General features: G+C 41.9%; 1 protein-coding gene and 1 long non-coding RNA gene across 6 annotated transcripts in view; both read left to right on the forward strand.

The window, feature by feature from the left end:
* LOC141572917 (uncharacterized) overlaps positions 1–22621 on the forward strand; it is a 30772-nt gene extending 8151 nt beyond the window's left edge. For both annotated transcript variants that reach the window (XR_012498480.1, XR_012498479.1), the window contains exons 3-4: positions 11823–11952; positions 16576–22621. This is a non-coding gene — a long non-coding RNA (uncharacterized LOC141572917). The remainder of the gene's footprint in view (positions 1–11822; positions 11953–16575) is intronic.
* A 2175-nt stretch (positions 22622–24796) lies between these two features.
* The window catches only part of LOC109451444 (protein FRA10AC1), a 33329-nt gene continuing 31066 nt past the window's right edge, over positions 24797–27059 (forward strand). Inside the window, exon 1 of one of the 4 annotated variants that reach the window (XM_074339372.1) lies at positions 24797–24939. In XM_074339372.1, coding sequence (XP_074195473.1) covers positions 24856–24939 — 84 coding nt within the window. In that variant the 5' untranslated portion in view covers positions 24797–24855. Of the gene's footprint in view, positions 24940–25566; positions 25853–27059 lie in introns of those variants that run through there. The other 3 variants (XM_074339373.1, XM_019739718.2, XM_019739712.2) reach the window with 3 other exon arrangements.

Consider the following 27059-nt stretch of genomic DNA (forward strand, 5'->3'; position numbering starts at 1 on the left):
AACAAAGGAAACTAGTAATTAGTCTTAGGTCCAGCCATCTGTGATGAAAAGTAGTCAAGCATTTAGGCACTCTGAGACACTTAGACTAAACCTCTCCGTCTCAGAAGTAAGTTTCCTAAGCAGTCAGAATTGCGGAGAAAGAAAAAACAAGGCCAGCTGCAAACCATTCCAGAACAGTGTTTTTGGCCTTTATCTCTTCAAAACTATACAGAATGTTTCTTGACCACTTCTTTTAAACTTACTTGTACAGAAGCTCCCATGTCGTCTGCAGGAAGCACCTCAAAATCTCCTTCATCCATTTGATACACCAGCATTTGAGACATTGTCAGAGGCGAGAACTAGTGGAAGAGAGTCAGTGGGCTTGTAGGGGCCTTAGAACTGTTTACCTGCCCCCTTTGGATTGCTCTTCATTCATTCGTTCAGTGTGTACTTCTGAATACTCATGCGTGAGGCACCAGGGAATGCAAAGATGCATGGGACAACGTCTGTCTTCAGAGGGCACTGAAAGCAACTGGACTGAATACCCAGGTTATAAGATCATAGACAACTCCATTCTCCATTCTCACTTGCTTTCCCTGCTGATCTGGGAGGCAGCCATAGAATTGTGGAGTCTGGTAGATACGAGTACGCATTCCAGCATTTCCACCTATTAGCTGTGAGATCTTGGTCAAATCACTTAACCTCTCTGGGTGTCCATTTCTTGGCGTAAAATGAGATTAATAATGCTTACCTTACAGGCTTTTGCCAAGGGCTGGATGAAATCATGGCTGTGAAAGTATTTCATCAACCCTTGTCTTTTACAAGTATGAGGGGCTATTATCCTGTTTTTCTAATCATGTTTACTGACTTCAGTTCTACCCTCCTTTCCCAAGTGTCTCTTGTCTCTGATTCTGTCTCCCTTTTAATTTCTCTTTGTCGTAAGGGTAGCCAAGATTTGTTTTAATCATGTGTGGTAAGAGACTCAGACATGGAAATGACTGTCATGAAGAAAGAAGCTGTCACACTCAGTATAATGCAGAGAGCATGGCACCTGGGGGACCATATGCAGAAGAACTAGTATTGGCCAGGAGGCAGAGGAGTGAAGGGAAAATGTTGACAAGAGCCCTTGTTGAGCTTGTTTGAATAATCTCAGTGGACTTTGGGACATAGATGCCGTCCCTAGTTGCCTGATGCCTGCCTCTGGATAATTAGGGCAGGTGGGTAGTGGCCTGGCGTGTGAGAGCCCAGTGGGAGAGGTAGTTGGGTATATGGACTCTGGATTGGTTGGTTTTCATAGGAAAGATACACTCACAGATGAGTCATTTAGTATCTCTAGGAATTGGCTAACCCTAGAAGAGGCAGTCCCTATCGGGTCAATAAGCCCCAGATGTCAAACCATAAGAATACAGAAAATTTAAAAATGTACTTAATATACCCTTCCGGCCACTCCTCAATTGCAAACAACTGACTGGGCTCTAAGAGAACTGGGAAAAGTACAGAAGCCTGGGGAACCCCCCATTAAGCGTGGTGGTCTGCAAGGAAGGGAGGAGGAGAGTCAATGAATCCAGTAGGATTTCAACCCTTGACCTATTTAGTTGACCAGATTCCAAGCCCATCATAGATCAAAACCTGGGTGAATGGCAGCAAGTTGTACTACTTTGAAAAAGCGTCTCTTTAAAAGGCAGGACCTGCAATTTATTTGTCTTTCTATTCCCTTGATTAAATGAACATTAACTAGGAGAAACAGAAAATAGCCTTGTAAAAGAGAAAAGATGGTTTAGAGACGTGGGCTGATACTTTTCTTTACCCTTAAAAAAGTAAACTTTGTTTTGTTTCATTTTTATTACCAAAGGTAAGAAGGCTGAATTTTTTTTTATTAGTTTCAGGTGCACAAAACAATGTAATAGTTAGACATTTATCATTTATATCCTTCACACTGTGTCAACCCCTCCCCCGATCCACTACCCCTCTGACATCGGACACAGCCATTACATTCCCACTGTCTCTATTCCTAATGCTGTACCCCGCTTCTTCTAACTATATACATAATATATATATATGAAGGCTGAATTTATACATTTTCATCACTGTCTTCAGTGTCGACTGGAAACTGAATTAGCTATGGATTGGAGAACATTGCTTGTGTCTCCAAAGGTAAACACCCTTCCGACTCACGCTGGTGGGAGAAATTGAACTTTTCCTGGTTACATTTCCAGCAGAGAAAACATGATGTAACTGATGATGAAGATGATGATGACGGTGACGAGAACAATGACAGCTCCCACTTAACACATGTTTATCATGTGCCAGGCACAGCTGTGGGCGCTTTAGAACCATTCCCCCATTTCATTATAATTTAATCACAGCCATGCACATAATAATTTGGCTATTATTGCCTCCCAATTTATACCCGAGGAAACGGAGGCACAGATGCTAGGCAGCTTGCCCAAGATAAGAGGTCAGTCTGGCTTAAAACAGAGGCAGTCCATGTTCTTAGTCACTACACAGCACTGTCTCCTTGCTCCAGTGGTTTCCTGGAACAAAGATGATCTCGACTTAGCCAGACGAGAGCAGACAAGAACTGTGTGAGTGCAGAACCTCTGTGAGTTGGGGGGGGGGGGGGGGGGGGTTGGGCCCCGGTGCTGGTCTGGGTATGTAACCAGGGTTCATCCTTACAAAAGCTGTGGCATATGGGAAGTTAGTCTCTGAGACATGGAAGAAAGAGAATGGGCCAAGATCTTGTTCTGTATGGATGAATTGTATGACCTTGGGCACAGCTCTTAACACCTAGGCCCTGGTTTTCAAATGAAGCTCTTGTGCTGTTTGACCTCTCAGGATCCCATGCGAGTAAAGTTGCCCTGCCAGAAATCCTACTGGAGAGTAGATTATGGGAAGACAAGGAGAATGCTGAGCAGGTTCTCGCACATCCACATGTAAGAGCTAATAGCTCTTTGGGTGCTCTGAGTTCTGATAACATTGAGACTTGCTGCCTCCTGCTTCATCTTGCACCATATGCCTGAAGCTGGTGAATGGATCAACATCACTCGTGGCTGTTCCTGGATGCTCAAGAAACCTTGAAAAGAAAGAAGGAATGATTATTTAGTGAGGAGAGTATTATAGAAGACCCCGGGGAGGGCAGGGAAGGGCGGAAGGTGAGGACATCTCATCACTTAGGTCTCAGAATCCCCATCAGACGCTGTGGGTATCAACTCGGGGCAGTACTGCCTTTAAGAGATGTCTGGAAATGCATGAGGGCATTACTGCTGTCACCCCAGCTGCGATTATGGGACTAGAGACGCTCACATCCTGAAACTCTTGGGACCTCCACACACAACGAAGAATTGTCCTGCCCAAAATGCTCTTAGGATTTCCACTGAGAAGGAATAAAAGAAGTTCTCATAGTGGGGAATATAAAAAACTTCTTTGTGCATTTTTCTGAACATTAATCAATAAATAATCCATTAACTCAGGGAAGCTGAATGCTCTTCATACAGAACCCCAAACAAACTGACAGATATCCTCTGGCAAGAACTGTGGAGAGGCCACGTGGCCTTGGACAAGACATTTCGTTTCCGTAGGCCTCAGTCTCTCCACCTTTATAGCACTGATATTCTATAACTTCCCAATTTCTCTTCTCAGAAAGGAGAAATACCTTGTAAAAATTGAAGGTTGGAGAGACTTTGTTTTTCTCATTTTGTGTATGGTAGATACATATACTGCAGTTAAGCAAAATGCAAACAGCATAGTTTAAATCAAAAGTCTACAGAAGCAGGGGTGGCCGGTTAGCTCAGTTGGTTAGAGTACGGTGCTCTTAACAACAAGATTGCCGGTTTGATCCCCTCATGGGCCACTGTGAGCTGCGCCCTCCACAACTAGATTGAAACAACTACTTGTTTTGGAGCTGATGGGTCCTGGAAAAACACACTTAGAATAAAATTAAAAAGTTTAAAGATAAATAAATAAAAAAGTATGCAGAAGCAAATGATCCTAGCATTTTTGATAAACTATGATGTTTAGCTATGTAGCATTTTCTCTGGAAATATATTTGAATTTTTCAGAACCAGACACCAAACATGCAGCCAAGGCTATGGTAGGTCATTCTTCCAACTGGCTAGACTTGAATAGCAAAAAAACAAAAACAAAACAAAAAACAAACAAACAAACGAAAAACCCAAAAATGGCTGTTAGGGAATATAACAAGCATAATTCTACTTTGGGGTGATCCTAAGGAAAAGCAGTGGCTCTGATAGGTATTACGCTAGGGTGGGACTTGTTTATTGTACTATAAAGTTGAAAATATGATTACTCTCCTTCCTTCTTCAACTTTATGCCTGAATCACTCCCCAGATAGTCATTAGCAGTGATTTTTTTTTTTTTTCTCAAAAGTGACACTCCTTTATCCTTTCAAGGAGACGTTTTTGTTTGTTTCGGTCTAAGATTCTGAAATTCAAAGGAGAAACATGCAACTAGACTGCTCATACTTTGGAAACTTGAACTTCATCATGTTGGATTTCAGGCTTTTTGCTTGGTCTTATCCCTTTAGAAAGGCTCTGCTTTGTTTTGTCTGACTTTTATCCTCTCATTCTGGTGGGACTAAGAGCTTTCCACTGCTCTCCGTGACTTATGGCCTGTATTACACCCATTAGTTTCGGTAGGAATGATGACCCAAAAAGCTTGGAATTTGACCCCAGAAAATGGCAAGGGAATGACGGAAATGGTGGTGACCACAGGATCAGTGCCCTGCTGGTCCAGGCAGGGATGGGCATCGACAGTGGGGAAGCATCAGGCTTCTGCATGAGCCCCGCTCCTGACCCCACCTTTGGCACTGTCCCCACTGCTCCCAGTGGTGGAGCAAGGAACATGGAGGAACCAGTCCTTGCTGGGTCTGAAGGGATTAGAAAGTACAAACTGGGAGTCACGAAATAGTCACGGGGATGTGAAATATAGTATGGGGAATATAGTCAGTAATGTTGTAGACTATGTAGGGTGCCAGGTGGGCACTGGACTGATGGGGGGATCACTTCATAGACTGTATAGATACCTGACATCTTATGTTCAGCACTGTACAGCTGAAAATAATATAAAATAATATTGAATGTCAATTATAATTAAATTATATATATATATATATATGTATATATATATATTCACAGGATGTAAAGCACAGCATAGGGGATATAGTCAATGGTATTGTAACTGCCATGTACGGTGTCAGAGGGGTAGTAGACTAGTTGGGGTTATCACTTTGTGAGGGGTGTAAATGTGTGATCATTGTGTTGTTTTGTACACCTGAAACTAATAAAAAAAACTTACTTGCTGGGTCTCCCACAGGCCAGATGCTCAATTGCTCATCTTACCTGCCTTGCGAGTAAGGCACCATCATCCTCACTCTACAGATGAGGATGGTAATGATTAAACAACTTGCCCAAGACCATATAGTTTGGCTTCAAATTGACTCTACTGGTTTCCAAAATGGTTATCGTGTGATTCTTAACTATTGATATACTCATATATATTATGGATAGTCCTTGAGGCCTTTTCTATGTGAGGCAAGTACTGTGTAAAATGTCTGTACAGTATCGTTCATTTATATGACATGTGAAGCATGGAAACAACTGAGGCTGACACAGCCTTGGCTCCAGAGGCTTTCTGGGGATACCTGGGGACCCTCAGGGCATCCCAATCCAGTAGGATATAATATAGTGTGGCAATTACAATTCAAGGCCTGCCTTTGCTATGTACCAGCCGAGTGGCCTTGGGAGAGTTTTACACTTTCTCATCCTTAGTTTTCTTCATCTGTAGAATGGAGATCATTAGTATTTACCTCACAGGTTTCAGGTGAAGAGATCAACTAAGAGAGTGCTTAGCACATAGTAAGCTATTGTTATTATATCCAAGGTACCCTTATGAGAGCCCCTCCTGAATCTGTCAGAATGACTTGGGGTGGGGGGGGGGGGACTGGGGAGAATGAGAAAAGAAACCAGCCTGAGGAGGAGGGAAAACAGACTAGAATGGCTGCCTTTTTTTTTCTTTTTAAATATTCAATGACTCTATTCTTCTTTTTTGTTTTTAGATTTTTTAAAAAAATTTTATTGGGGAATGTTGGGGAACAGTATATTTCTCCAGGGTCCATCAGCTCCAAGTCGTTGTCCTTCAATCTAGTTGTGGAGGGCGCAGCTCAGCTCCAGGTCCAGTTGCCGTTTTCAATCTTTAGTTGCAGGGGGCGCAGCCCACCATCCCATGTGGGAATTGAACCCGGAGTCTTGTTGTTGAGAGCTTGCACTCTAACCACCTGAGCCATCCGGCCACCCCTAGAATGGGTGCCTTCTTGACCCAGACTATACCCCTCAACACCAGGCCTGTGTAATAGGTACCCCTATTCTAATCTGATGATAAATCACAGAACCCTGAAGAAATTCAGCCCAGAAGTAGCATTTCCTTTGGTTCCTGCCCTAGAGTAGAGCCAGATTTCAGAGGGACTCTCAAATGAAAGAATCAGCGTTTTGAGCTGACAAAGTTTTTCCAGGAAAACAACACTTTCCACTTTTGTTTTCCTTCTGGACCAGTGTTGAAGTGAGTTGTGATGGATACAGCCCTTGCTTAAGTGAAGTGTCCACCTTCCGACATTTGGCTGTAATTATGCTGCTCAGACTGGAACTAAGTAAACACAGGATTTTTTTACTATGAACAAACGAATCTTATTTCACACTCAGCATCGCTGTTGCCGTTCATTCAATAAATGTGTATTAAATGTGTCCTCCATGTGAGGCACAGCAGGGCACTGGACATTCAGTAGAGGGCAAGACCCATTGAGCTTCTGCTCTCAAGCATCCCTGGGTCTAGGAAAGGAGAAGAGAATGAAACGAGAGGAAACAAAGCGCGGTGAAGGCTGTGTTAGGGGATGTTCAGGCTGGTGGAGCAGCACCAGCAGCACAGAATCCTGACTACGGGGTCAGCAAAGTTTAAACTAAACCCAAAGAGCTCCAACTGCCTTGATCTATCCTGGCAGCCTCCCCACGGGCCCCAGCTTCCTTGCTGCAGAGGTCAGGTGGCTGCAGCAGTAGAGTGTCTCACTGTCGTCCCTGTGCTCCCAGAGGTCGGGGGAACCCTCACTCCTTTCCTCACAAAGATGGTCAAGGGTCCCGAGAAAAGGTTTCTAGGGAAAACCAGGGAACAAGGAGAATAATGACAAACAAGAAAAATAATATAAGAAAAAAAAGGTTTTGTGCCTTGGTAGAGAAGGAAAAACTTTCTCCTCTACTTTCTTAGGTTTAGTACCTGGGCCCCGCAAATTAAACTGGCAAAAGGCCGATTAACAAGCCAAACAAAAAAGGTTTAGTTACAGACTTATGCACAAGAGTTCACAAAGAAATGTGACTCAAGGAGGTGTTAGAGTTTGGGGCTTATATACAAGTATACCTTGTTTTATTGTGCTTTGCTTTGTTGTATTTCACAGATGTTGCATTTTTAACAAATTGAAGACCAGACCCTGCCCCTCCAGCAAAAAAAATATGACTTGCTTTATTGTGGTAGTCTGAAACCAAACGCGCAATGTCTCTGAGGTATGCTTGTATCATCTTAACAAAGGGTGATAAAGTGTGAAGAGGCTACACAGAGGAAAAGGAATTTTGGCCTTCTGGGGGTAGGTAAGTTATGGGATGGTGACTAAGAAATGTATGGTAAATAAGAGTTGTAAGTTGGTAAGGTTTGTCATACAGATAACAGTCCTCTCCGGTGATAAGAGTTGTCTCCAGAGAAGTTCTTTTTCTGGTATTGGAGAGGGAGACATGTTTGTAAATGGAAATTTATGTTACCTATACAAAGGGAAATCCATGCTCTGCTTTTAGACTGGAGGGGACAGGGCAGAGAGTTAACTGCTTTCAGCTCAAAACAATCCTAAAGAAAAGTGACATATTTAGGGTGACATATTCTGATCCCCTTCACTAGGCCTTGCTTTGGTACTGAGCATTGTTCTAAGAACCTTTATATGTATATTCCATTATATCATTTATTTCTCATAACAACTCTATGAGGTAGGTGTTATTGATATGTCCATTTTTCAGATGAGGAAACTGAGGCTAGAGAGGTGAAATAAAGTTCATAAACCTAGTCAATGGCACAGCTAGGATTTGAACCCAGGAAAGTGAGACAATTAACTGATCATTTCTCAGTAAGGGTGTTTTTGTTGTTGTTTTTTCAGAAGTGGAGGTAGGATAAATTATTACTGTTAAAGGGAAACTTTAGGGAGAATCAAGAAAGGGATCCTGTGATCACCTGGTCATGCTGGCCACAGGAGGTGCTCAGTAAACATGAATTGAATAAAGCAGTAAGGGAGGGCATGAGTGAAGCTCCTCAGATGGTCTCTCCCAACTTATCAGGATCCATCCAGGCTGTTCTTCCACCAATCCCAGTCACGGGCCTATACCCGCTCCTCTTGCATCTTGCATCTGCCAGGAATTTGGGGAGCTTGGAAAAAGTTTGACCTATCTGAGCCCAATTCGAGCCACTGGGACTCAAAACTTAGAAAGAAGATAAAGGGAGGTTAACATGTCCTCTCAGTGTTAGATTCTTTATAGACCTGCCCAAGGATTAAATAATGAGCTGAGGAATGGACCTTTGCTTGAGTTTCTGCTTACTATTGATCAAAGGCCCATTCCAAAGTTAACTCTGTCCTTGTACACTTGTGCCCAGTAATGATATAAATGAATTCTAAAAAGTAGAATACATAATCCTCAAATTATGGTTCTATTGCCTGTAGTACATTAGGCAATTTTGTATCTAATCCAACCATGTTCTTCCAACATTCTTTCTCCAGTGCTTATATGATTCTAGTTCCTCTAATTCTCTGGGACCAGCTTTACCATCCTTCACTAATGAGTCGAATAAATTCTCTTGACATGTGTTCATACAAATATAGAATAAACACATTTCGAGTATTTGTGGTTTTGACTTTTTGAAAAGAATACTGTGACAAGTACAAGAAATTCTATTATTCCTAGAATATAAAGATCATACTTTAAGGTGATATAAAGCCTTATTGGATTGGGATTTGCTTTTTTAATTTCTAGATCTTCTTTGTTTCTGTATTAGTACCATCAAAACACCAATGCTCAGGAATCAAAATGATTTATTAGCTTCAGAAGAATTTGATTCCTTCTACAGGCAGAGCAAACATAAAGTAAATTGCAAAGTTGTTTTTTATCCTTTAGCCTACTCCTTCTTTCCTTCCTACCTTGCCATGTACAGACAGAGCCTTTTAACCAGGGTCTCAGAGGGCAGGAAATGATCTGCTAGGACACAAGGTGTGAATGACAGCAAGATGTTCTTCCAAGGCCATTTGCATTGAAAGGGGGTTGGACCCTTTAACCTAGTGGCTTTTAGACTGTATTTCTAGGGCTTTGCATCTACTTCCCCACACATCCCCTCTCCTTGCCTGTCTACCGCCTAAACACAGTTCAGCCAGAACAACACTTACACACTCAGATTCAGGTAAGATTTTATTTCAATGATCAGTTACTTAGGAGATGCATTTAACCCGAAGAACTGAAGCTTTAATAATGGCAGAGGTAGTTGGGGGCATAGTGAAAAGAGCCCTGAAGTCAGGACACACACATGAGGAGAGTCCTGTCTCTGCCTCTTACCAGCTGTGTGATCTCGTGCGGATCACTTGATGTGTGTGGAGCTTTGATGTCCGTGCTCATAACCCTACCTTGTCGGTGAATTGGGAACATGAAGGCATGTTATGTAAAGTGACATGTAATTGTGAAGGGTTGTTATGAACAACAGGCATAGCCGACATGCAATGAAGGAGGTATTGGGGGCCCCCGGGGAAGCCTCTAGAACTCCTCAAATCACACCTAGTCACATGGCTATTGGTTTTAACCTTAGTGTATGAGCACTTGCTCCCTCATTGCCTTAAACTCCTTTTGCCACCCATCTGGTTCTCCAGTTTCTAATTAAAATTTCAAAGTTTCATGAAAATTCGGCAGGAATAGTTTTTACAAAACGTTGTCTGCTGTGGAGCAGATTGCACTGCTCATCCCAGTCAGTTCTCAAACGAATTTAACTCTCAGCCGTGTAGCCTTCATATGGAAAAGTCGCGAAAGCAAAAATGGAGCTGTGATGAACAGTGCCAGTTGGACGACCTCATGCTTCTGACTCATTTCAGATCCACTATTATGTCAATAGACATATCCCCTGTCCCATGTTTTGCAAGAAAATGCTATTAGTAAAGCAAGATCCAGAGAAAAGCATCATATTTACATTGTGATCGGGCTTAAAGACAAAGCAGGGCCAGATATCCAGAGATGCTGTGGTCACTGGATCAAAGGAAAGAAATAGCATTGTGAAAATGGGAAGGAAAACTCGTATGTATTACACTAAAGCAGGGCAGATACCACATAATAATAAATAGCTATAATTTACTAAACATTTACTACTGTTCTTGACACTGTGCTTATAAATAGATTCTCTTGTTTGATCCTCACCATTGCTGTGTTAGTCAGGGTAGGCTAACTGCCATAACAAACAGTCCCCACTTCTCAGTGACTTAATATGGTAAAGGCTGATTGCTTACTCATGGCCCCACTCTCCCCAGGACCTTGGAGCCCTCCACTGGACTCTGCATCCCACCAGCAGATGAGATGAGAGGAAGACAGTGCATATAGGGAGGATCCCATGGGAGGTTTCTTAAGGTCTAAGCCTGGCATGCATCACTTTCTGCCAACATCCCATTGGCCAGAGCTCAGTCACATGGCTCTACCTAATTGCAAGGGAATCTGGGAAATGTCCACGAAGTATGTGGCCAGATAGAAGAGGAAGCAGGATTTTGTGAACACATAATCTCTGCCATAACAACTCATCACCTTTCTTTTACAGATGAAACAGTTTTGGATGGGAAAAGTAACTTGCCTGATAGTACATAGCAAGTAAGTGGTAGAACTGGGATAAGTTCTCAGGGACAAGCGGTCACTACCCCCAAGGAACTTCTTGTTTATAGCCAAAAGTTCTTGCTCTAGTCTTACAATCTTTTGCCAGTGTCGTCTGGCTGTGTTAAAGGGAATTCAAAAGCAGCTTTCATATTCCCAAAGAACAGAAGTAGTAGAAATTAGTAGGGGAAGAGAGGAATTGCTACTCTGACCTGTACGAACTGAACGACGGATGTCTTTGTTTCACTTCCATTTTCTCCACGTGAGAAAAAGTCAGCTTCGCTGTTTATGTACCAGTAAGGGTGACCTTTCAATTTTTCTCTTTTGAAATGTGTGATTTAATGTGAAGTATCTTTGATGGGCTGTGAGTAGGAAGACTTCTCAGGAGAATGTGCTTGATTTTCCCCTCGAAATAAATTCATATTTATTAAGGGTCTTTTATGTATGAGGCATGGAGCAAGGTGCTTCACACACATTATCTCATTTAGTCTCCTTTCAGCCTCTCAGGCGCCTCTGATGTAGGCGTCATTAGCCAGCTTTTACAGACAAGATAAAACGGGAAGAGGCAATGGTAGCTCAGGGCATCGCAAAATGCTAATTCATTTCCAGTGGATGTGCTTACTGTCTGGTTTCTATTGGATGGATTTCGATGAACTCTTTAAACATTAATACCCGCCTCCTATTTGCATAATCCTTTCAACTTTTCAACTCACTGTCACCTGTTTCACATTTCATTTGATGCTCACGCTAGTCCTGCGCTGATATCCCAGCCTAGAACTATTTGGTGATGTCTTTCCTCGAGCCTAAATCTCTGGAGAAAACTCGCTTTTATTACATAGCTAAGGTTTATTACATAGCTAATGAAGCCAATAGAAATCTTGCTTCCAGAAATCTAATCCACATCTTTATTTTCAGGGTCTCCCAGGGATGGTGTAATCTGCTGCTTAGGACAAGCAGCGTATATACATGAGTACTGTCATCCCAGAGCTGAGTGCTATGGTTACATCTGCCCCCAACATTCTCTACAACGCTCGATTTTAGAGACGTAAGTGCCTTTACTACCCTGTTCTTGTCTGGATCTCCCTGCCACTCAGTTTGCCCCAATTATTGCTAGCCAAAGGGAAGGGAAGGAAGGAAGGGAGGGACGAAAAGAAACAGAAAGAGCAAGTTTGTGTGTTTGTGCAATGAGGTGCATTTATTCTCCAAAAAAAAAAGCAGAAACCAGCCTAAAGGAAGCTGGGAGGAGCTGATGGCAGATGAAGCAGAAAGCAGGTGTTTACTTACTTAATTGCTGCAGCGGGTGCCAAGAGTTGGGCATAATTTTTCTCCTCATTTTCAATTATTGGCACTGGTGCTCATTTAACTTTTTAGCTGAAGCATCTGAGAAGAGTCTAGGAAACTGCTCTCTCTGCCCTTCATTTTTTCAGGAAAGCAAGCAGGCACTTCTCTTACAAATGTTGTCATTAAATCCAATCCTGACGATTTTTTTTTTTTTTTTTTTTTTTTGCCTCAAAACAACTCATTGATTATAGAAAGGGAAATTGGCTTACGTGCAACCTGACCTTTTGATTCTGCCAAAATTACTGTGGGTCGAATTTTTAACTTGTTTCAAAAGACTTAATTCCGCTGTTCAGACTCATCTGTGTGACTTGGGTTTCAGAGTAGTAGGCCTGAGTCCACAGCTTCCTGAGGTGATTTCTTTTAAAGTGCAGGTTGTTAAGGTCTCCAGTGGATGTGGTACATTCATGTTGCTATTTGACTTTTCTCCTATAAGTGGTGAAGGGAAAAGTTGCAAAAAATTTCGAATGCTAGTTATTTTATGCACTGTCATTCTGCAAATACTTATGAAGAATAAACACTGTGCCAAAACCTTATGAAGAACAATGTGCCAAAAACAATACAAAGAAGCATGAGGCATGCGAAGATAAGGTCTTTGCCTTTCAGTACATTTAGTCTGGAAAGGAAAGTGAGACAAGTATAAAGAATAATATAGTGCGGTTCTGAGGGAAGGAACAGTGATACGCTAAAGAAAAGCAGATCTAACATAAAGGAAAAAGTTCCTCATTCCCCCCTTCTTAAAGTAATGCAACTTAGAGGATGCTATTCAGTTCATGTGCATAAGGCGATATTTCCATTTCTATGCATTTACCGTACCTTTAGCTCCTTTAGACTCTAATCTGCATATATATAAATTTATATAAAAATTATATATAGTTTTTAAAATTTTTCATTTTGGAACTTTAGCTCAGGTTTTATTTCAAGGAGGGGGAAAGAGAGAAAGGTTGTAGGTCAGAGAGGGCATTAGGAAAGCTGGGTTCTGGTCTTGTTTTCACCTTCAGCCACTTGTGTTCCTGGGTCTCAGAGGGCTTAGCCTGGGTGACACTCAAGGTTCCTTTCAGTCCTAATGATCTGAATGAGATGCATCCCATCTTGTGCTGAATGAATCCAGTGGCTGTCCTATAGGAGAAAAGGCAACAGGAGGCTTGAGGGAGTATCAGAGGTGCCAGAAGTGGAAAGAAAGAGTGACATTTGGGTGACACACTCTAGGACCCCTGTTTCTCAGCTTCCTGTTTAAAGGCGCATCATTTGTAGAAAGCATTAAGTTGAGAGCTACTCACGGTTTATAGTGGGTCTGATTCCAGTGGGTATAACACTGGCTCTGAAAAATAGAGAACATGACCTAGTGAGAAAAATATCTAAAAGATCTACAAGCTGGCTAAAATTTGTGTTGAGTTGTATCCACAAATAAGCCTTGAAGGTAAATGCAGTGAGTTCTAAGGAACAGACAGAAGGAAATTGGAGAAAGTGTGGAGTGAGAGTGAGGAATGCCATATCTCTCCATGGTTCTTTCCTGTCTGATTTCACAGCCAGCAATCTGGTCCAGGCCCTAATTAACCACATGGCCGCAGGTTGCAGCTGGTCCCCTGTGATCCCCTCCCTGCAGACTCTGCCTTTCCAGTTCACACATCACTATCCTTCCTCAAACACTCCACTCACCATGTTGCTTCCCTAGGCAGTGATCTAGCACGAGGCCCTGTTACCTGTCACACCTCATCTCAATTCTTAAGCCCAGGATTCTGGGTCTTTCATCCAGGAAGCATAGCATTAAAACGTGGAAATATAGGGGTGGCCGGATGGCTCAGTTGGTTAGAGCCCGAGCTCTCAACAAGGTTGCCAGTTCAATTCCCACATGGAATGGTGGGCTGTGCCCCCTGCAACTAAAGATTGAACATAGCAACTGGACTTGGAGGTGAGCTGCGCCCTCCACAACTAGATTGAAGGACAGCAACTTGGAGACGATGGGCCCTGGAGAAACACTGTCCCCCAGTATTCCCCAATAAAAACAAAAAAATGAAATTTGAAAAAAGGTGGAAATCCAGCTTTAACCTTGGCCTTTGCAGCTTTAAAGCTGTGTGACTTTGGGTAAGTTGTTTAACTTCCCTTGCCTTCATTTTCCTTATCTATAAAATACCTGGGGACTGAGTTCTCCAACTGTAAATGTTTTCCTGGATGAAGTTATTTTGCTGATCCAATGTGACAGCCCTGGTTTCACATTTCTCAGGACTGCTCAGATTCAAATATGCCGGCACACGCTTACAATACCATCTATAAACTTGGCAGGCCTTGGGTCCAAAGTTTTAGTTTTTAAAATGTCATCCCCCTAGCTTTGCAAGGTCATCTCTTGTTATTCTCCATAGCATTCCTCTGGCCTAGACAAGTCAGTGGCCTCAAGGGCTCTGAACAAACCTAAATGCTTTTATCTTCTACGCTGTGGCTCTGAGCCATTGAGCCTGCTGGAAAGCAGCTCCTGGTCCCCTATACCACCCAACAGCTTCAACTCTCAGATTGAAAGCCCTTCTTATCCAGAAGTCTTCATTGACTAACTACACCTAACAATGGCCACTCCGTTCATGGTGAGAAGCTCAGTAGGCATGTCCTTGGTCCCAGTGGCCTTTGGCAATCTACCTGTCTATTTTAAAATTCCCATCATAACCTCCAAGAGTGCTCTATTTTCAGTAAATTTACAGTATACATATGTACATTATTGTAGGCTTTTTTTTTCTTTTTTCATTCAGCATTGCATCACAGGTGTTTTCTTCCATTGTTTCACAGTCTTCACAAGGTGTTACTGAATACCTTGGGACTCTATTGACTCTTTCCCTAATGTTGCATAATTGAGTGTTTGGTATTTCAGTGTTATAAATATCTCAATACATATAGCTTTTTGAATATTTTGCATTATTTCCCTCATTCACTCAGATGTGCTGTTACAGTAAGACAAACTTTCTTATGGCATCGTGTAGTTCAGCAATCCTGGCATGTATCTCTAGCTGACTCTAGCACCTACCTACAACAGTTGTCTCAGACCTCCCTCTCTGCTACTCCAGCCTCCAGTTCATCCCCATGGCCCTCACACTGAGCAGCAGGCCCTGCCCAGAGCACTACATAACTTTGTCTCAAAAATCCCTGCCTCTTCAACTCGTCCTGAATTCCGTGATTCTCCGACGGCAGGTGCACTGGAATCACCTGCAGGCTTGTTACAATACAGATCGCTGAGCCCCAGAAGCTGTAAATGTGCGTTTCTAACAAGTTCCTGGTTTACCCATGCTGCTGGACAAGGGTTCACGCTTGGTGAAGACTTGCTCTCATTCTTTTCGCTGATGTCAGAGGAAATGGATTAGCTCCTCTAACTTGTACCCACCCCACGACCTGTCCCTCTAGACCTCCTTCCCATCTTCTCTGGGACCGAGCTCCTACGCTTAACTGTTTTTGCTACTGCTTCAATATCTGTGCCATCGAAACCCCTTCCTCTGTCCTTAAAGCGTCCTCCCATCACTGCTAAATTAATAACCTTTCTCTTACCAACATTGCCCAGTTCTACCAACCCATATGTCTTTCCTCCCGCTGCAAATTTTTCTGACCTTGAACTTGTGACCCTCCCTTGCAGCTTCTACTTCCTAACCATGCATTTCCTTTTTAATTCCCAGAAATTTCCCAAGCTGCTCTACTGAAGCGATCTGGAAAGTTTAGAATTACTCCTTTCTTCTCAAATTCCATAGCCTTTTTTATTATGTTCCAATATCAGTTAACAGTCATTGACTTTCAACTGTGTTCCAAGCATTGTGCTAAGCACTACAAACAGAGTTTAAATATATATAAATATGATCTCACGTGAAGGTTATCCTTATATCAATCCTATGTAGTAGGTATTATTTTACAGGTTAAAAAAAAAACTAGGCTCAGAGAGGTTTAATAATTTGCCCAACAGCTCAAATGAAGGAACCAAAATCTGGCTCTGATTCCACGTATCACGTATTTAAACATTATTCTAGAACACGTGTCAGACTCCCTGAGCACCTATTAAAATACCAATTCCTGGCCTGAGTGTCAGAGGTTCCAAACCAGGTGTGGCTGAGGCCTAGGAATCTGAATTCTCAACAATCCCTCTGAGTAATTCTGATTCACACATTTTGAGAAACAGTCCCTTTGTATTGACATAATTGGCCACTTCCTTTCTTTTAACATTTCCCTCAGTTGCTATGCTACAACATTTTTTTTCTGGTTCTGTCAGCTCTCTGGGTCTGTTGTTCTCCTTCCCCCTCTCCTGCCCATATCAATGCCCCTAGACACCGCCCTTCATCTTCTCCTCTCTGCTATCTTTCCCCAGGAGCCCATCTACTTGCAGCACTCCAATTTGGGCAGATGGTTCCCAACCTTGCCCTTCCGGTGCCAACTTCCTGCTGAGAGTCACAGAGCAGCATGAAATGATTTTGGAACAGTGATGAACTACAGCCCAGGCCCTGGACAAAACTGTGAGGCACGTGACATTGATCCTGGTACCCCATGGACCACAACACCCTTGGTCCTTCCTCTTGCTTATAGGATCCCTGTGTGTTGCAGCTCTCTAGTCAAATCAGTTCAGGAAAAGAGCTGATCATTTTACACAGTCACAGTAATGTGTTAATTCTCCCACTCATTTGCATTTTTAAAGCCTTTTATCTCTTTGTGGTTTCAACTAATGTTCACATGTTGAAGACATTTCAGGCTTCACTTAGCAGATGGGGGAATTTAGAGAGAAACGGGGACCCAAGAGGAAGGAGGGCGAGCAGGTGTGGGAGGGGCCCTTCTCTTTCTCTTGAAATTTTGTGAAGCTTAGACTCAAAAGCAGCCAGCAACACTACTGGGAGGGCAGGACTTGGACGTACTTGTCTCCTGCACACCCCAGGCAGGGATAAGCAATAACTGCAGCTGCTGCAGACCTGTCCCCAGAAGCGACAGGGTGAGGACAGACTGTGGAGTTGGCCGCTCGCTGGCTTCCTGCCACCCCACCCCCCACCCCCCACTCAGAATGGCTGGCTCCTCTTCATCTTTCAAGTCTCAGCTTAAATGTCCTCTCCCGAGCAGTGGGTTCTGACCACCCTACTACGTAGGCTTTTCTTGGTGACTCTCTGTGTTGGCAGTTGTTTTCCTTCATTGCATTGATCGCAGTTTGTGATTATTGTATTTATTTCCTTGTTCTTCCTATCCCCATGTAGACAGCAAGACTCAAGAGGACAGAGAACAGTCTGCATCGATCCCCACTGTGCGCACAGCACAATGCCTGCTCCTATAGATGCTAAGTATTTGTAGCAGGAATGACTAAGCGGCTGCCCTTGCATCACCTGGCACGCAATGTGCTATCCCAGTGCAGAAAGCCTTGAGGCAGTTGGAAAACAGCTGGTTCACCTCGCTGCTGAGACGGGGTAAGGGAGTGCCCTTGGATGGCATCCGAAAAAGTTACAGAAGACTTTGAAATAGGCAAAAAAGATGACTAGGTGTCCTGTCTAACACCCTATTGAGTTATCAAAACTTTCAGCGTCTTTGAGCTATTTTGCAACTTTTAAAGTTATATAAAACTGATAGCAACACAAATGATTCTTGTCAATAGAGATGCAAGTGAATTTTGTCTGGTGGAGGTACAGTTGACTATTACCCTGTGGCTATTAACCAGTTTTGAACATACTTGTAAATTCCTTTTCGCTTTCCTGATTGCCTATACGTGTGTATTCTTTAAATTCTCCTTTGAACTGGTGGTAACCTCTCTCTGGTTCCCTCATTAATTAGTTAAATAAAGTCTCTGATATGTGTTAATTTTATATTTGTATGAGCCACAATTTTAGCCTTTTAAAAATTACCTTTTTAAATTGGACTGTTAATCAAAATCAAGAACTTTTGTGCATCAAAGAGTACTATCAAGAAAATGAAAAAAAACAACGTATAAAATGGGAGAAAATATTTGCAAATCATATATCTGGTAAGAGATTAATATCTAGAATCTATTAAGAACTAAAACTCAACAACAAAAAAAGAATTCAATTAAAAAACAGGCAAAGGACTTGAATAGACAGTTCTCCAAAGAAGATATACAAGTGGTCAATAAGCACAGGAAAAGATGCACTATATCACTAGTTATTAGGGAAATCAAATCAAAGCGACAATGAGATACTACTTCACACCTACTAAAATGGCCATAATTTTTTAAAAACCCAAAGAATAGAAAATAACAAGTGTTGGTGAGAATGTAGAAAAGGTAGGAATGTAAAATGGTGGCTGCTGTGGAAAACAATTTGGTGGTTTCTCAAAAGATTAAACATAGAATTGCCATATGACCCAGCAATTATCCTCCTAGGTACGTATCAAAAGAATTGAAAGCAGGGACTCCAATAGATACTTGTACACCCATGTTCATAGCATCATTATTCACAACAGCCAAAAGGTAGAAACAACCCAAGTGTCTGTCAATAAATGAAGGGATAAGCAAATGTCATATATATATAATGAATATTATTCAGCCACTAAAAGGATATAAGCTGGGACACATCAGCATCCAGATGACCCTCTGAGCCCTGGGAATGGCTGAGAGTGTAGGCAGACAAGGCCACGCCAACCCAGCTCTGCAGAACACCCGGAGCCCGAGAAGGAGTAGACACTGAGGAAAGGAAGCTGAGTGTGGTGTCGGGGAAGCCAAGGCAGACCAGTGACCTTACTCCAGATATCCAGCAACTCACTGTCCAGTGACTTGGGATCACTGCGGCTGCTACTTCATTCTTGTCATGTGAGAGAGCAGCATCCAATAGACTAATACTTCTGGTCATAAAGAGAGCATTTTCAACAACACACTGTCCTGTCAGAAATTGTGCTAAATAGTATAGGATGCAGAAAGACATTGTCAACTGAAAAACAAATCCGGACTTAGGAGAAATTTTATTCAAAAAGATTATTGCAAGAGGGAAAGGGAGTATTGCAACAGGGAAAACCTGCAAGTGTCTCAAGGGTCAGATGAAGGTTTTCTTTTATAGAGCGGAGGTATGAACAAGGCCAGAAAGAACCAAATGTGGGGAAATGAAATGAAAGGGTGGCATGATCAGATAGTAGATCAGAGGCCAGTTTATGCGGAGGCCAGTTTGTTTGCAGGAGGGACTGTACGCTGGCTCAGGCTTGGGGGTTGGGCAAAGTTCAGGGGCTTGGAAAAAAGGAAGAGGCTTAGCCAAAGTGTGGCTAACAAGCATGTTGTTCCAATTCATCAGTGGGGTGATGAGCAGTACAGCTCATCATTTGTGAAGCAAAGAATGGGAATTTGGAGGGTCTGTGTCTAGCTTTGTCATAGGTTAAACACGAGACATCTGAGTCATATGTAAGTCATACAGGAAAGAGTGGTTCTTTGCAGTAAGCCCTTTTTCTAGAACACAAAAACAGGGGCATTCCTTGAGTCATCACTATTTTCCAGGAGCAAAGGGCTCAGGTAAGATTCAACATTGTCAGTGTGCTGTGGGATGTCAGTACCCCCCCACTCCTACCTCCAGTCTACGTGACACCCTGGTCTTCTCAGACAGTATAGGTATTTCTGCCCAGGAGCTTATAGACCACTTCTTGCTTCAGCCCAGGCAACGACGCCCCCCAAGACATCTTTCTTGAGTGTTTATTTAAGGCTTTGATTCTTCTCTTGAAGGAATCTTCATGCCTGATTTTCCAGGAGCCTGTCTTATCCCCAAGAGATACATCCAAGCCAGCCTCATAACCTTTGCTTCCAAACCACCACCTCCAAAGCGCAGCCCGGAGGCCAATGGACTCCTGTGGACTTTTGCATCCTCTGGGCTTGAATTCAGCTCACAGAAGTGTTTTCTTCCAAGTGGTATTTTGCTTTGATTTTTAAACTTGAATTAGATGCCAATATTAAAAAATCAGAATAGTGAATCTAAAAATCCAGAACTCCAACTTCTCTGGAAAAATGGATTGCTCTAGCAATTTTGGCCTGCATTTCTGTTGTATGCCTGCCTCCTACCCTATGTAACAAAACTCCTGACAATAAAGTGTGTTTTTTAAAAAGTTCTATTTATGATCCAAGTATTACTCATGGTGCTGTTGCTTTGATACAGTCAAAGTAAGGAGAGGCATGAGCTCTCCATCTCCTGTTTACCACTGTTCCTCTGAATCCAGTCATTTATGTTATTGGTATGTTTATGTATTTCTTTATCCTACCACCTATTATCACCTTCAGTACCAGGACAACTAGTCAAAGAGTTTTACTTCCAGGGACTATGTTAATTAAGGCATCATTTAGGAAAATTGCTTACTATTTATGTCTAACTGCCTGACCACATAATAACGATGACTATATCCTTAGATATATGGTAGGCCCACTTCACTGAGCATTTCACTTGACTAAACCAGCACTCTCTCTACATGATCAACTTGTGTTCATAAATTATAAAATCATGTGATATGGTCAGCTGCTACTTGGTACTTGCCTACACCTTATAAGAGAGAGGTGAACATGGCGGGCCTGGGAGGATATACCTCCCTTTCCTTCTGAGGCAGAGTCGGTGTAATTTGTAGCACAGAGTTAAACTTGTGGTTTAAGCATTTTGAACACGAACATGAAGTCCTCTGTCTCCCAAGCATTTCCTGTCTTCCTTCTCTCAGGGCTAAGGGACTCTCCCTGGTGATTCCATAGCCTTCAGGGACTATTTCTATCACTGCCCATAGCACCAGACTGTAATGACCTGTTTCTGTGTCTGTGACCCACCTAGAGCTTGAATCTTGATGGGGGTGGGCGGGAATTGTATCGTTTCTGTGATTATAGGCCCAGGCCTCGCTAGTCCTTGAGGAAGGATCCAGAGCTACAGCACTTAACAACCTTCATTATTCTTGCGAGTCTCTCTACTTTGCACATTCCTGAGTAGGCATGAAATCTTTATACCCACAGATATAATATGACAAAATATAAGTGCATCAGTTTTCCGGTGATATTTAGTGTTCCTGGTCTCTGCTTCTCATCTCATCTGACCCGGTAAGTGTCTCCCTTTCTCTTAATCACAAGGCTGCTTACCCACGACTGCCTCTGAGAGGGATTTTCTAGACATCCTGTCTCTATGCTCGCCTCCTGGGAGCAGGCCTGAAAATGACAATTCATTTGGCTAATTGTTATATTGCTGTCTTTCCACTTTGCTTCCAAGTGTTCATCCGACCACAGTATTCACTCTCTGGCAGCCTCCTCCAGGCTCTTACACAAGCAAGTGACTGACCTTTGACCGGCTTGTAAAAGATAGCTGTTAGCCTGTGTCTCTATTCATGGACCGAGCTTTACTAAGGAGGTTGTGCAGCTGCCTTCTGACAGATCCTGGCGTATAAATGCACAGAAGTACAAGCTGACCTTGCCAAGGGTTCAAGGCCTGGGTGCATTCAGTCCTTTGAGTGCTGACTAGAGTCCTACGTGACACTCACAGAGCTCCCTGTCTGCTTCCATCTCAGTGCCTCCAGGAAATCTGTCTTTGGCTATGTAAGCATTTGTGTGGCATAATTTCTGAGACCCCGGTAAATCCCACCTATTCACTCCCCGACTTATTCTGTTATGCCTGAAATTGCTTTAATCGCCAACACTTCCATTTACCAATTGGAGTCAATGTTTTAAAACCTCTAGGAAGAGTTAAATTTTAAAATGTAAACTTTCTATTGAAGTATAACATACATACACCAAAAGGCACAAACCATAGGTATAAATGAACCACTCACGTAATGAACGCCAGGATTAAGAAACAGGACATTCCCATTTCCTAGAGGCAGCCCCCAACCACCACTTATGCCCACCTGTGCCTTGTGCCCACTTCCAGTCACCTCCCTTTCACCCCCAAGGGAAACCACTGTCCTGACTTATAACAGATTGATTACTTTTGTTTTTGTCCTTGATGTAAATGTCTTTTTGCAAATACGGTGCTTCTTTGACTCAGCATTATATTTATGAGATTCATCCAGGCTGCTGCATATACTTGTCGTTTGTTCGTTTTATTGCTGTATAGTATTTCATTGTATGAATAAAGCACAAATTTATTTAACTATTCTAATGCTGATGGACATTGGGGTTGCGTCCAGTTTTTTATTTATAAACATTGCTGTTATTTACAACTAGTGATTTGTAGACCAGGCCTTTTGAGGAACACATGTACACTTTTCTCTTGAAAATACACTGAGAAGTAGAATATATGAGAAACAGGATATATATGTTCGGCATTAGTAGGTACTACTGAACACCTTTTCCAAGGTGATTGTACCAATTTACACTCCCATCAGCAGCATGTAAGAGTTATAATCATGCCACAGTTTCATCAGCACTAAATCTTTTTCATTTAGCCATTCTGATGGGTGTGTAATAGTGTGCATTGTTTTCATAATTTGCATTTCTCTGATAACTAGTAAACATGAGCACTTTGTTTGATGTGCATTTGCCATTTGGATATCTTGTTTTTGTGAATTGTCCTTTCAAGTCTTTGGCTAATTTTTCTGTTGGGTTTCTGCCTTTTACTTAATGATTTTTAAAGTTTTTTATATAATCTGATAATCTGTTGAATATGCATACTGCAATATATTTTCCCACTCTGTGACTTAACTTTTCACTTTTTAATTAAAAATTTTAAATGAACAGAAGTCCTTAATTTATTTATTTTTTCCTTTATAGTTAGCTCTTTGTGTGTCCTAAGAAAATTTTTCCTGCCCTAAGGAAGATATCAAGAAATAACATGAAGATGTTTTCCAATGGTTTCTTTGAAATTGGCTTTTGTGTATGGTGTGAGGTAGGAATCAAGATTTTTTCTTTTACCATACTATTCAATTTACCCAGAACTATTTATTGAAAAGTCCATACTTAAACCTATGCCATTACTCATAGGATAATATATGTGTGGATCTATTTCTAGGCCATATTCAAGAAGCAGTTAATTGTTAAACTTATTCTCAAGAAAGGATATCTATAATTGGATTCTCTCCTCAAGTAGCATTTATTACATACTTACTATGAATTAGGCATCGTGCTAAGCATTTTAGCTGCATCATTTCATTTTAAACCTCAGCAACCCCCAATGAGATAGGTACTGCTATTCTCTCCATTTTATAGATGAGGAAATTAAGACTCAGAGAATTAAATAACTTATCCATGATTTCCTAGCTAGTAACTGGCAGAAATCTGACTTGAACGCAGGTCTGGCTGAAGTGTGGTTCTTTGAAGTGTGGTTCTTTGAAGTGTGGTTCTTTACTATACAGAGCAGCTGTTTTTGAGGGGTAGGGGGAGCAGAAGTGGGCAATAAGGGTGTGTGGGGGGGTAATGGAGAGGAGTGGGGACCAACTTCCCTCACGCATGTATCTATCATAGTATTTTATTGCTTTATTTGAATTATACAGCATTGATGCACACTTAAATTTTCACATTCATTGAAATAACACATTTTACAGATTAGGAACCATAGATTCATGCCATTTACTAGACACTTGGAATATGATAGAATATATTGTTGTTATTGTTCTACATATTCTTTCTTTCTTACCAGTCAACTTTCAAGAGTAAGGAATGGCTTTTACATACTTGTAACCCTGATGACTAGGACACTGCTCTGCCTAGAGCAGGCACTTAATAAATATTTGTATATTTTATAGTTGTTGAGCTGTGATTGTTAATTTCCCAATCAGGTAGGTTTTCTATCCTGTATTAATTGTTTTTAGTTCAGATCATGTGATCTATTCCTAACATGTATTTTCTATTTTTCTCTTTCAATAACTGCTGCCTCAAAGGGAAAAATGCAAATCTGTGGCTGAATGGTCTGGTAGCAACAGATCTTAAATTCTTAAAATGTTAGAATCAGGAGCCACTTCCCACACAATCGATGAGTTACAAAGAGAGAGAGAGTGAGACTAAAATTAACACAGAGAGAGACAGAGAAAACTGGGTCTTGCAGATAGACAAGTACTCCCAGTTTTAGACCCTCACCAGGTCTGTGGCTTTCAGTTCTGTGCTTCTGTTTCTCATATGCAAAATGGGGCTAATAACATAGTAGCACAGGTTTGCTGTAAGAGTAGAATGAAACAGCAGACAAAAATATACTAAGAATAATAGAAAATACTATTAAAATATCAAATATTGGTAGAAAGTAAATTGAATACAAGGTACAGGTGTGTTTTATTTTATTGATAGTAAATAAAACAAATATATATTTTAGATATTTCCTACAAAAGAAACTACTTGACAAAATAATTCAACATAGTATAAAGTTAAATTGTGAGATTTCCTATCGCTTTAAAGTTTTTGAATAAACATTTTTATTGAAGCATAATCCGATTGTATTTGAAGTGATTGAGTTTACAATAATTTAACTTACAAATTTTTAAGATCACATTCACTCATTGGGTAAAGCAAGATATATCTATAATTTACTGTCAGGGATAGAAGTGGATTGAACCGATAAGGATATTGTTATCTACCATGTAGTACAAAAGATGTAAAATGATGCGTCTGTGTTGTGTTGTTTTTTCTCTGAAAAGGGCCTGTTGAAAAGTCAGTGGCCTGCCAGTGCAATTCAACAAATATTTAATTAGCACTTGTGATTTCCAAGGAACCGTGTTGGGAACGGAGGAGGAAGCAAAGATGAATAGCATCAGTCTGAGGAAGACCAGCATGAACCCAGTCACTAGGCTGCAAAGCAGAATGGAGCATCGTAATGTAGAAAAGGTAGAGTACAGAAAGACCTGGTGGAGCTCAAAATACTTTAACTTTTCCTGACTGCGTTTCTCCCTCCTCCCCCCCCCACCCCTTTTGTTTAAAGGAACTATTTTGGATCCCTTTTCACTTGTGTCAGGTCGCTTGTCTGCATAGAATCCCCAACCATGTGAAATCTCCCCTATTCTCTATTCTTCCTTTCCTCACATTTTCGATGAGCTCCTCTGCCACCAGCACTGTATTTGGAATGGTATCTTTTATGTGGGTGGTGAAACGAAGGAAAGTTATTTTTGTTCTAATTATGAGAACTGTTTTATGCGGAGGAAAAGTGGGCAGAGAAGAGAGGCAGATCCGAGTCTAAGACGCTCAGCGACGATGCTCCAAGGAAGCGTTACTAAGGTTACTATTAATAGAAAGAGGATGGCAGGTGATATTCAGGCAAATATTTTTTTCTAAAACAAAACATATTTTCAAACGAGGAGCGTGTGCTTAGGCGAGCATTGCTACACAATATTAGATGAGGGGCTCCCGAGAGGGTTAGGGAAAGAGGCACAGGAAAAAAGTGAGAGCTGCGACTTCGAGAAAACAGGCAGCCTCTGCCTTCCCCTTCGGCCAAGTTCTCCCGCCGCCTTTGTTTCCCGGGAATGTTCTGGCTGTAGCACAAAGTCAGCGCACCTCGAGACGGTGCCATTTAGGTGTGACACGATGCCGAGCCGAACCGGAAGCGCTGCCCAGTCGGGACCCGTAGGGAGAGGCGGGCAGCGGGTAGCTGTGGCGGCGGCCGGGGGGAAGCTTCGCGGCCGCAGCGGACGCCAGTGGCCCTGCAGCGGCTCTCTCAGGCCGTGGGTCGTCGCTGCAGCCGTAGAGAAAGGAGGAAGCGACGACGCAGCGGGCCAACTTGACAGAGCTGGGAGGAGGTAAAGGGGTGTGTGAGAAGGGCTGTGAGCGTATTTGGGGTTGGGGAGAAGGATCTCGAAACTTATTCCTAATATGCTACTAGTGTTGGTTATTTATTTATTTTTATTTTTTAAAATAGATTCTGGAGAAAGCCTCCTTTCTCGAATTTCTCTCGGCCCTTGTCAGTGTATTTGTAGCCTAAAGTGAGTGAGAGCTTTTTGGCGCAACCACTCATTGAGCTGAGATGGGTATGCGATGGATGGAAACCGCCCGAGAAGAAAGAAACGGGAGAGGGGGGAGCAAGGGTAGGAGGTGGTGCCGCGGGGTGTGGGAAGAAGAAGAAGGTGATGATGATGATGATGGTTAACGTTTACAGTTGTGAAGAAAGGGAGGACATAGACAATAAGTGAGAGGCTGGTTTGGCTTGAACAGATGTGGTAGACAGCTGGAACGAGGAGCTGACGTGATAGGGTTCGTAAGCTCCAGGTGTGTCTAAGGTGAAGACAGATACATATAAGCAAGGGTAGAGTTGGAACTGTGGCCTTCTAATCTTCACCTCCATCCTTCCTCTCTAGAATTCTGTGGGGCAGGGAAGAGACAACCACACACCTAAGTTTGAAAATGGAATTATAAAAAGAGAATAGACTCCTAGGATTTAAGGATTATTTGATGTAGCCACCTTATTTAGCAGATGAAGTCATTTATTCAAGGTAGCCAGGACTAGAAACATATTTTTTGTCTTAGGTCTGTGGCAATGATTTAGAGTTCTTTACTCTGTTTCCTGTTCTACTTGCTATAGTGAATATTAAAGTTTAAAAAATTTAATGTATCGTTTGACCTGGACTGCTTCCTTGTAACCATATGAATGGAGTATTTTATGACATCAAATAGTGAAATCATCCATCCATCCCCTATGAATGTTTCCCAAATTCAATATAATGCTGAAACTAGAAGCTTCTTCCAACACAACTTAGTGACAATTGAGACCTTTCAGTATTTCTAAAAATTTCAATTAAATAAATTGAAACTAGATAAGGTTGACTAGGCCACAGGGCAATGTGGTTTACCTTAAAAAACAAAACAAAACAACAACAACAAACTAGGTTTAAAGGAAAAAGGAAATCACACACATTGAAAAAAGGTAAATTTTCATCAATGGATAATGTACTGTTCACAAATACAGTTAAGTCTAATGGAATATAATAATCAAGATGTTAATGTTTTCCAGAGAGGCA

Source organism: Rhinolophus sinicus, linkage group LG07, assembly GCF_036562045.2.
Source record: "Rhinolophus sinicus isolate RSC01 linkage group LG07, ASM3656204v1, whole genome shotgun sequence".
In the NCBI taxonomy this organism is placed as follows: domain Eukaryota; kingdom Metazoa; phylum Chordata; class Mammalia; order Chiroptera; family Rhinolophidae; genus Rhinolophus; species Rhinolophus sinicus.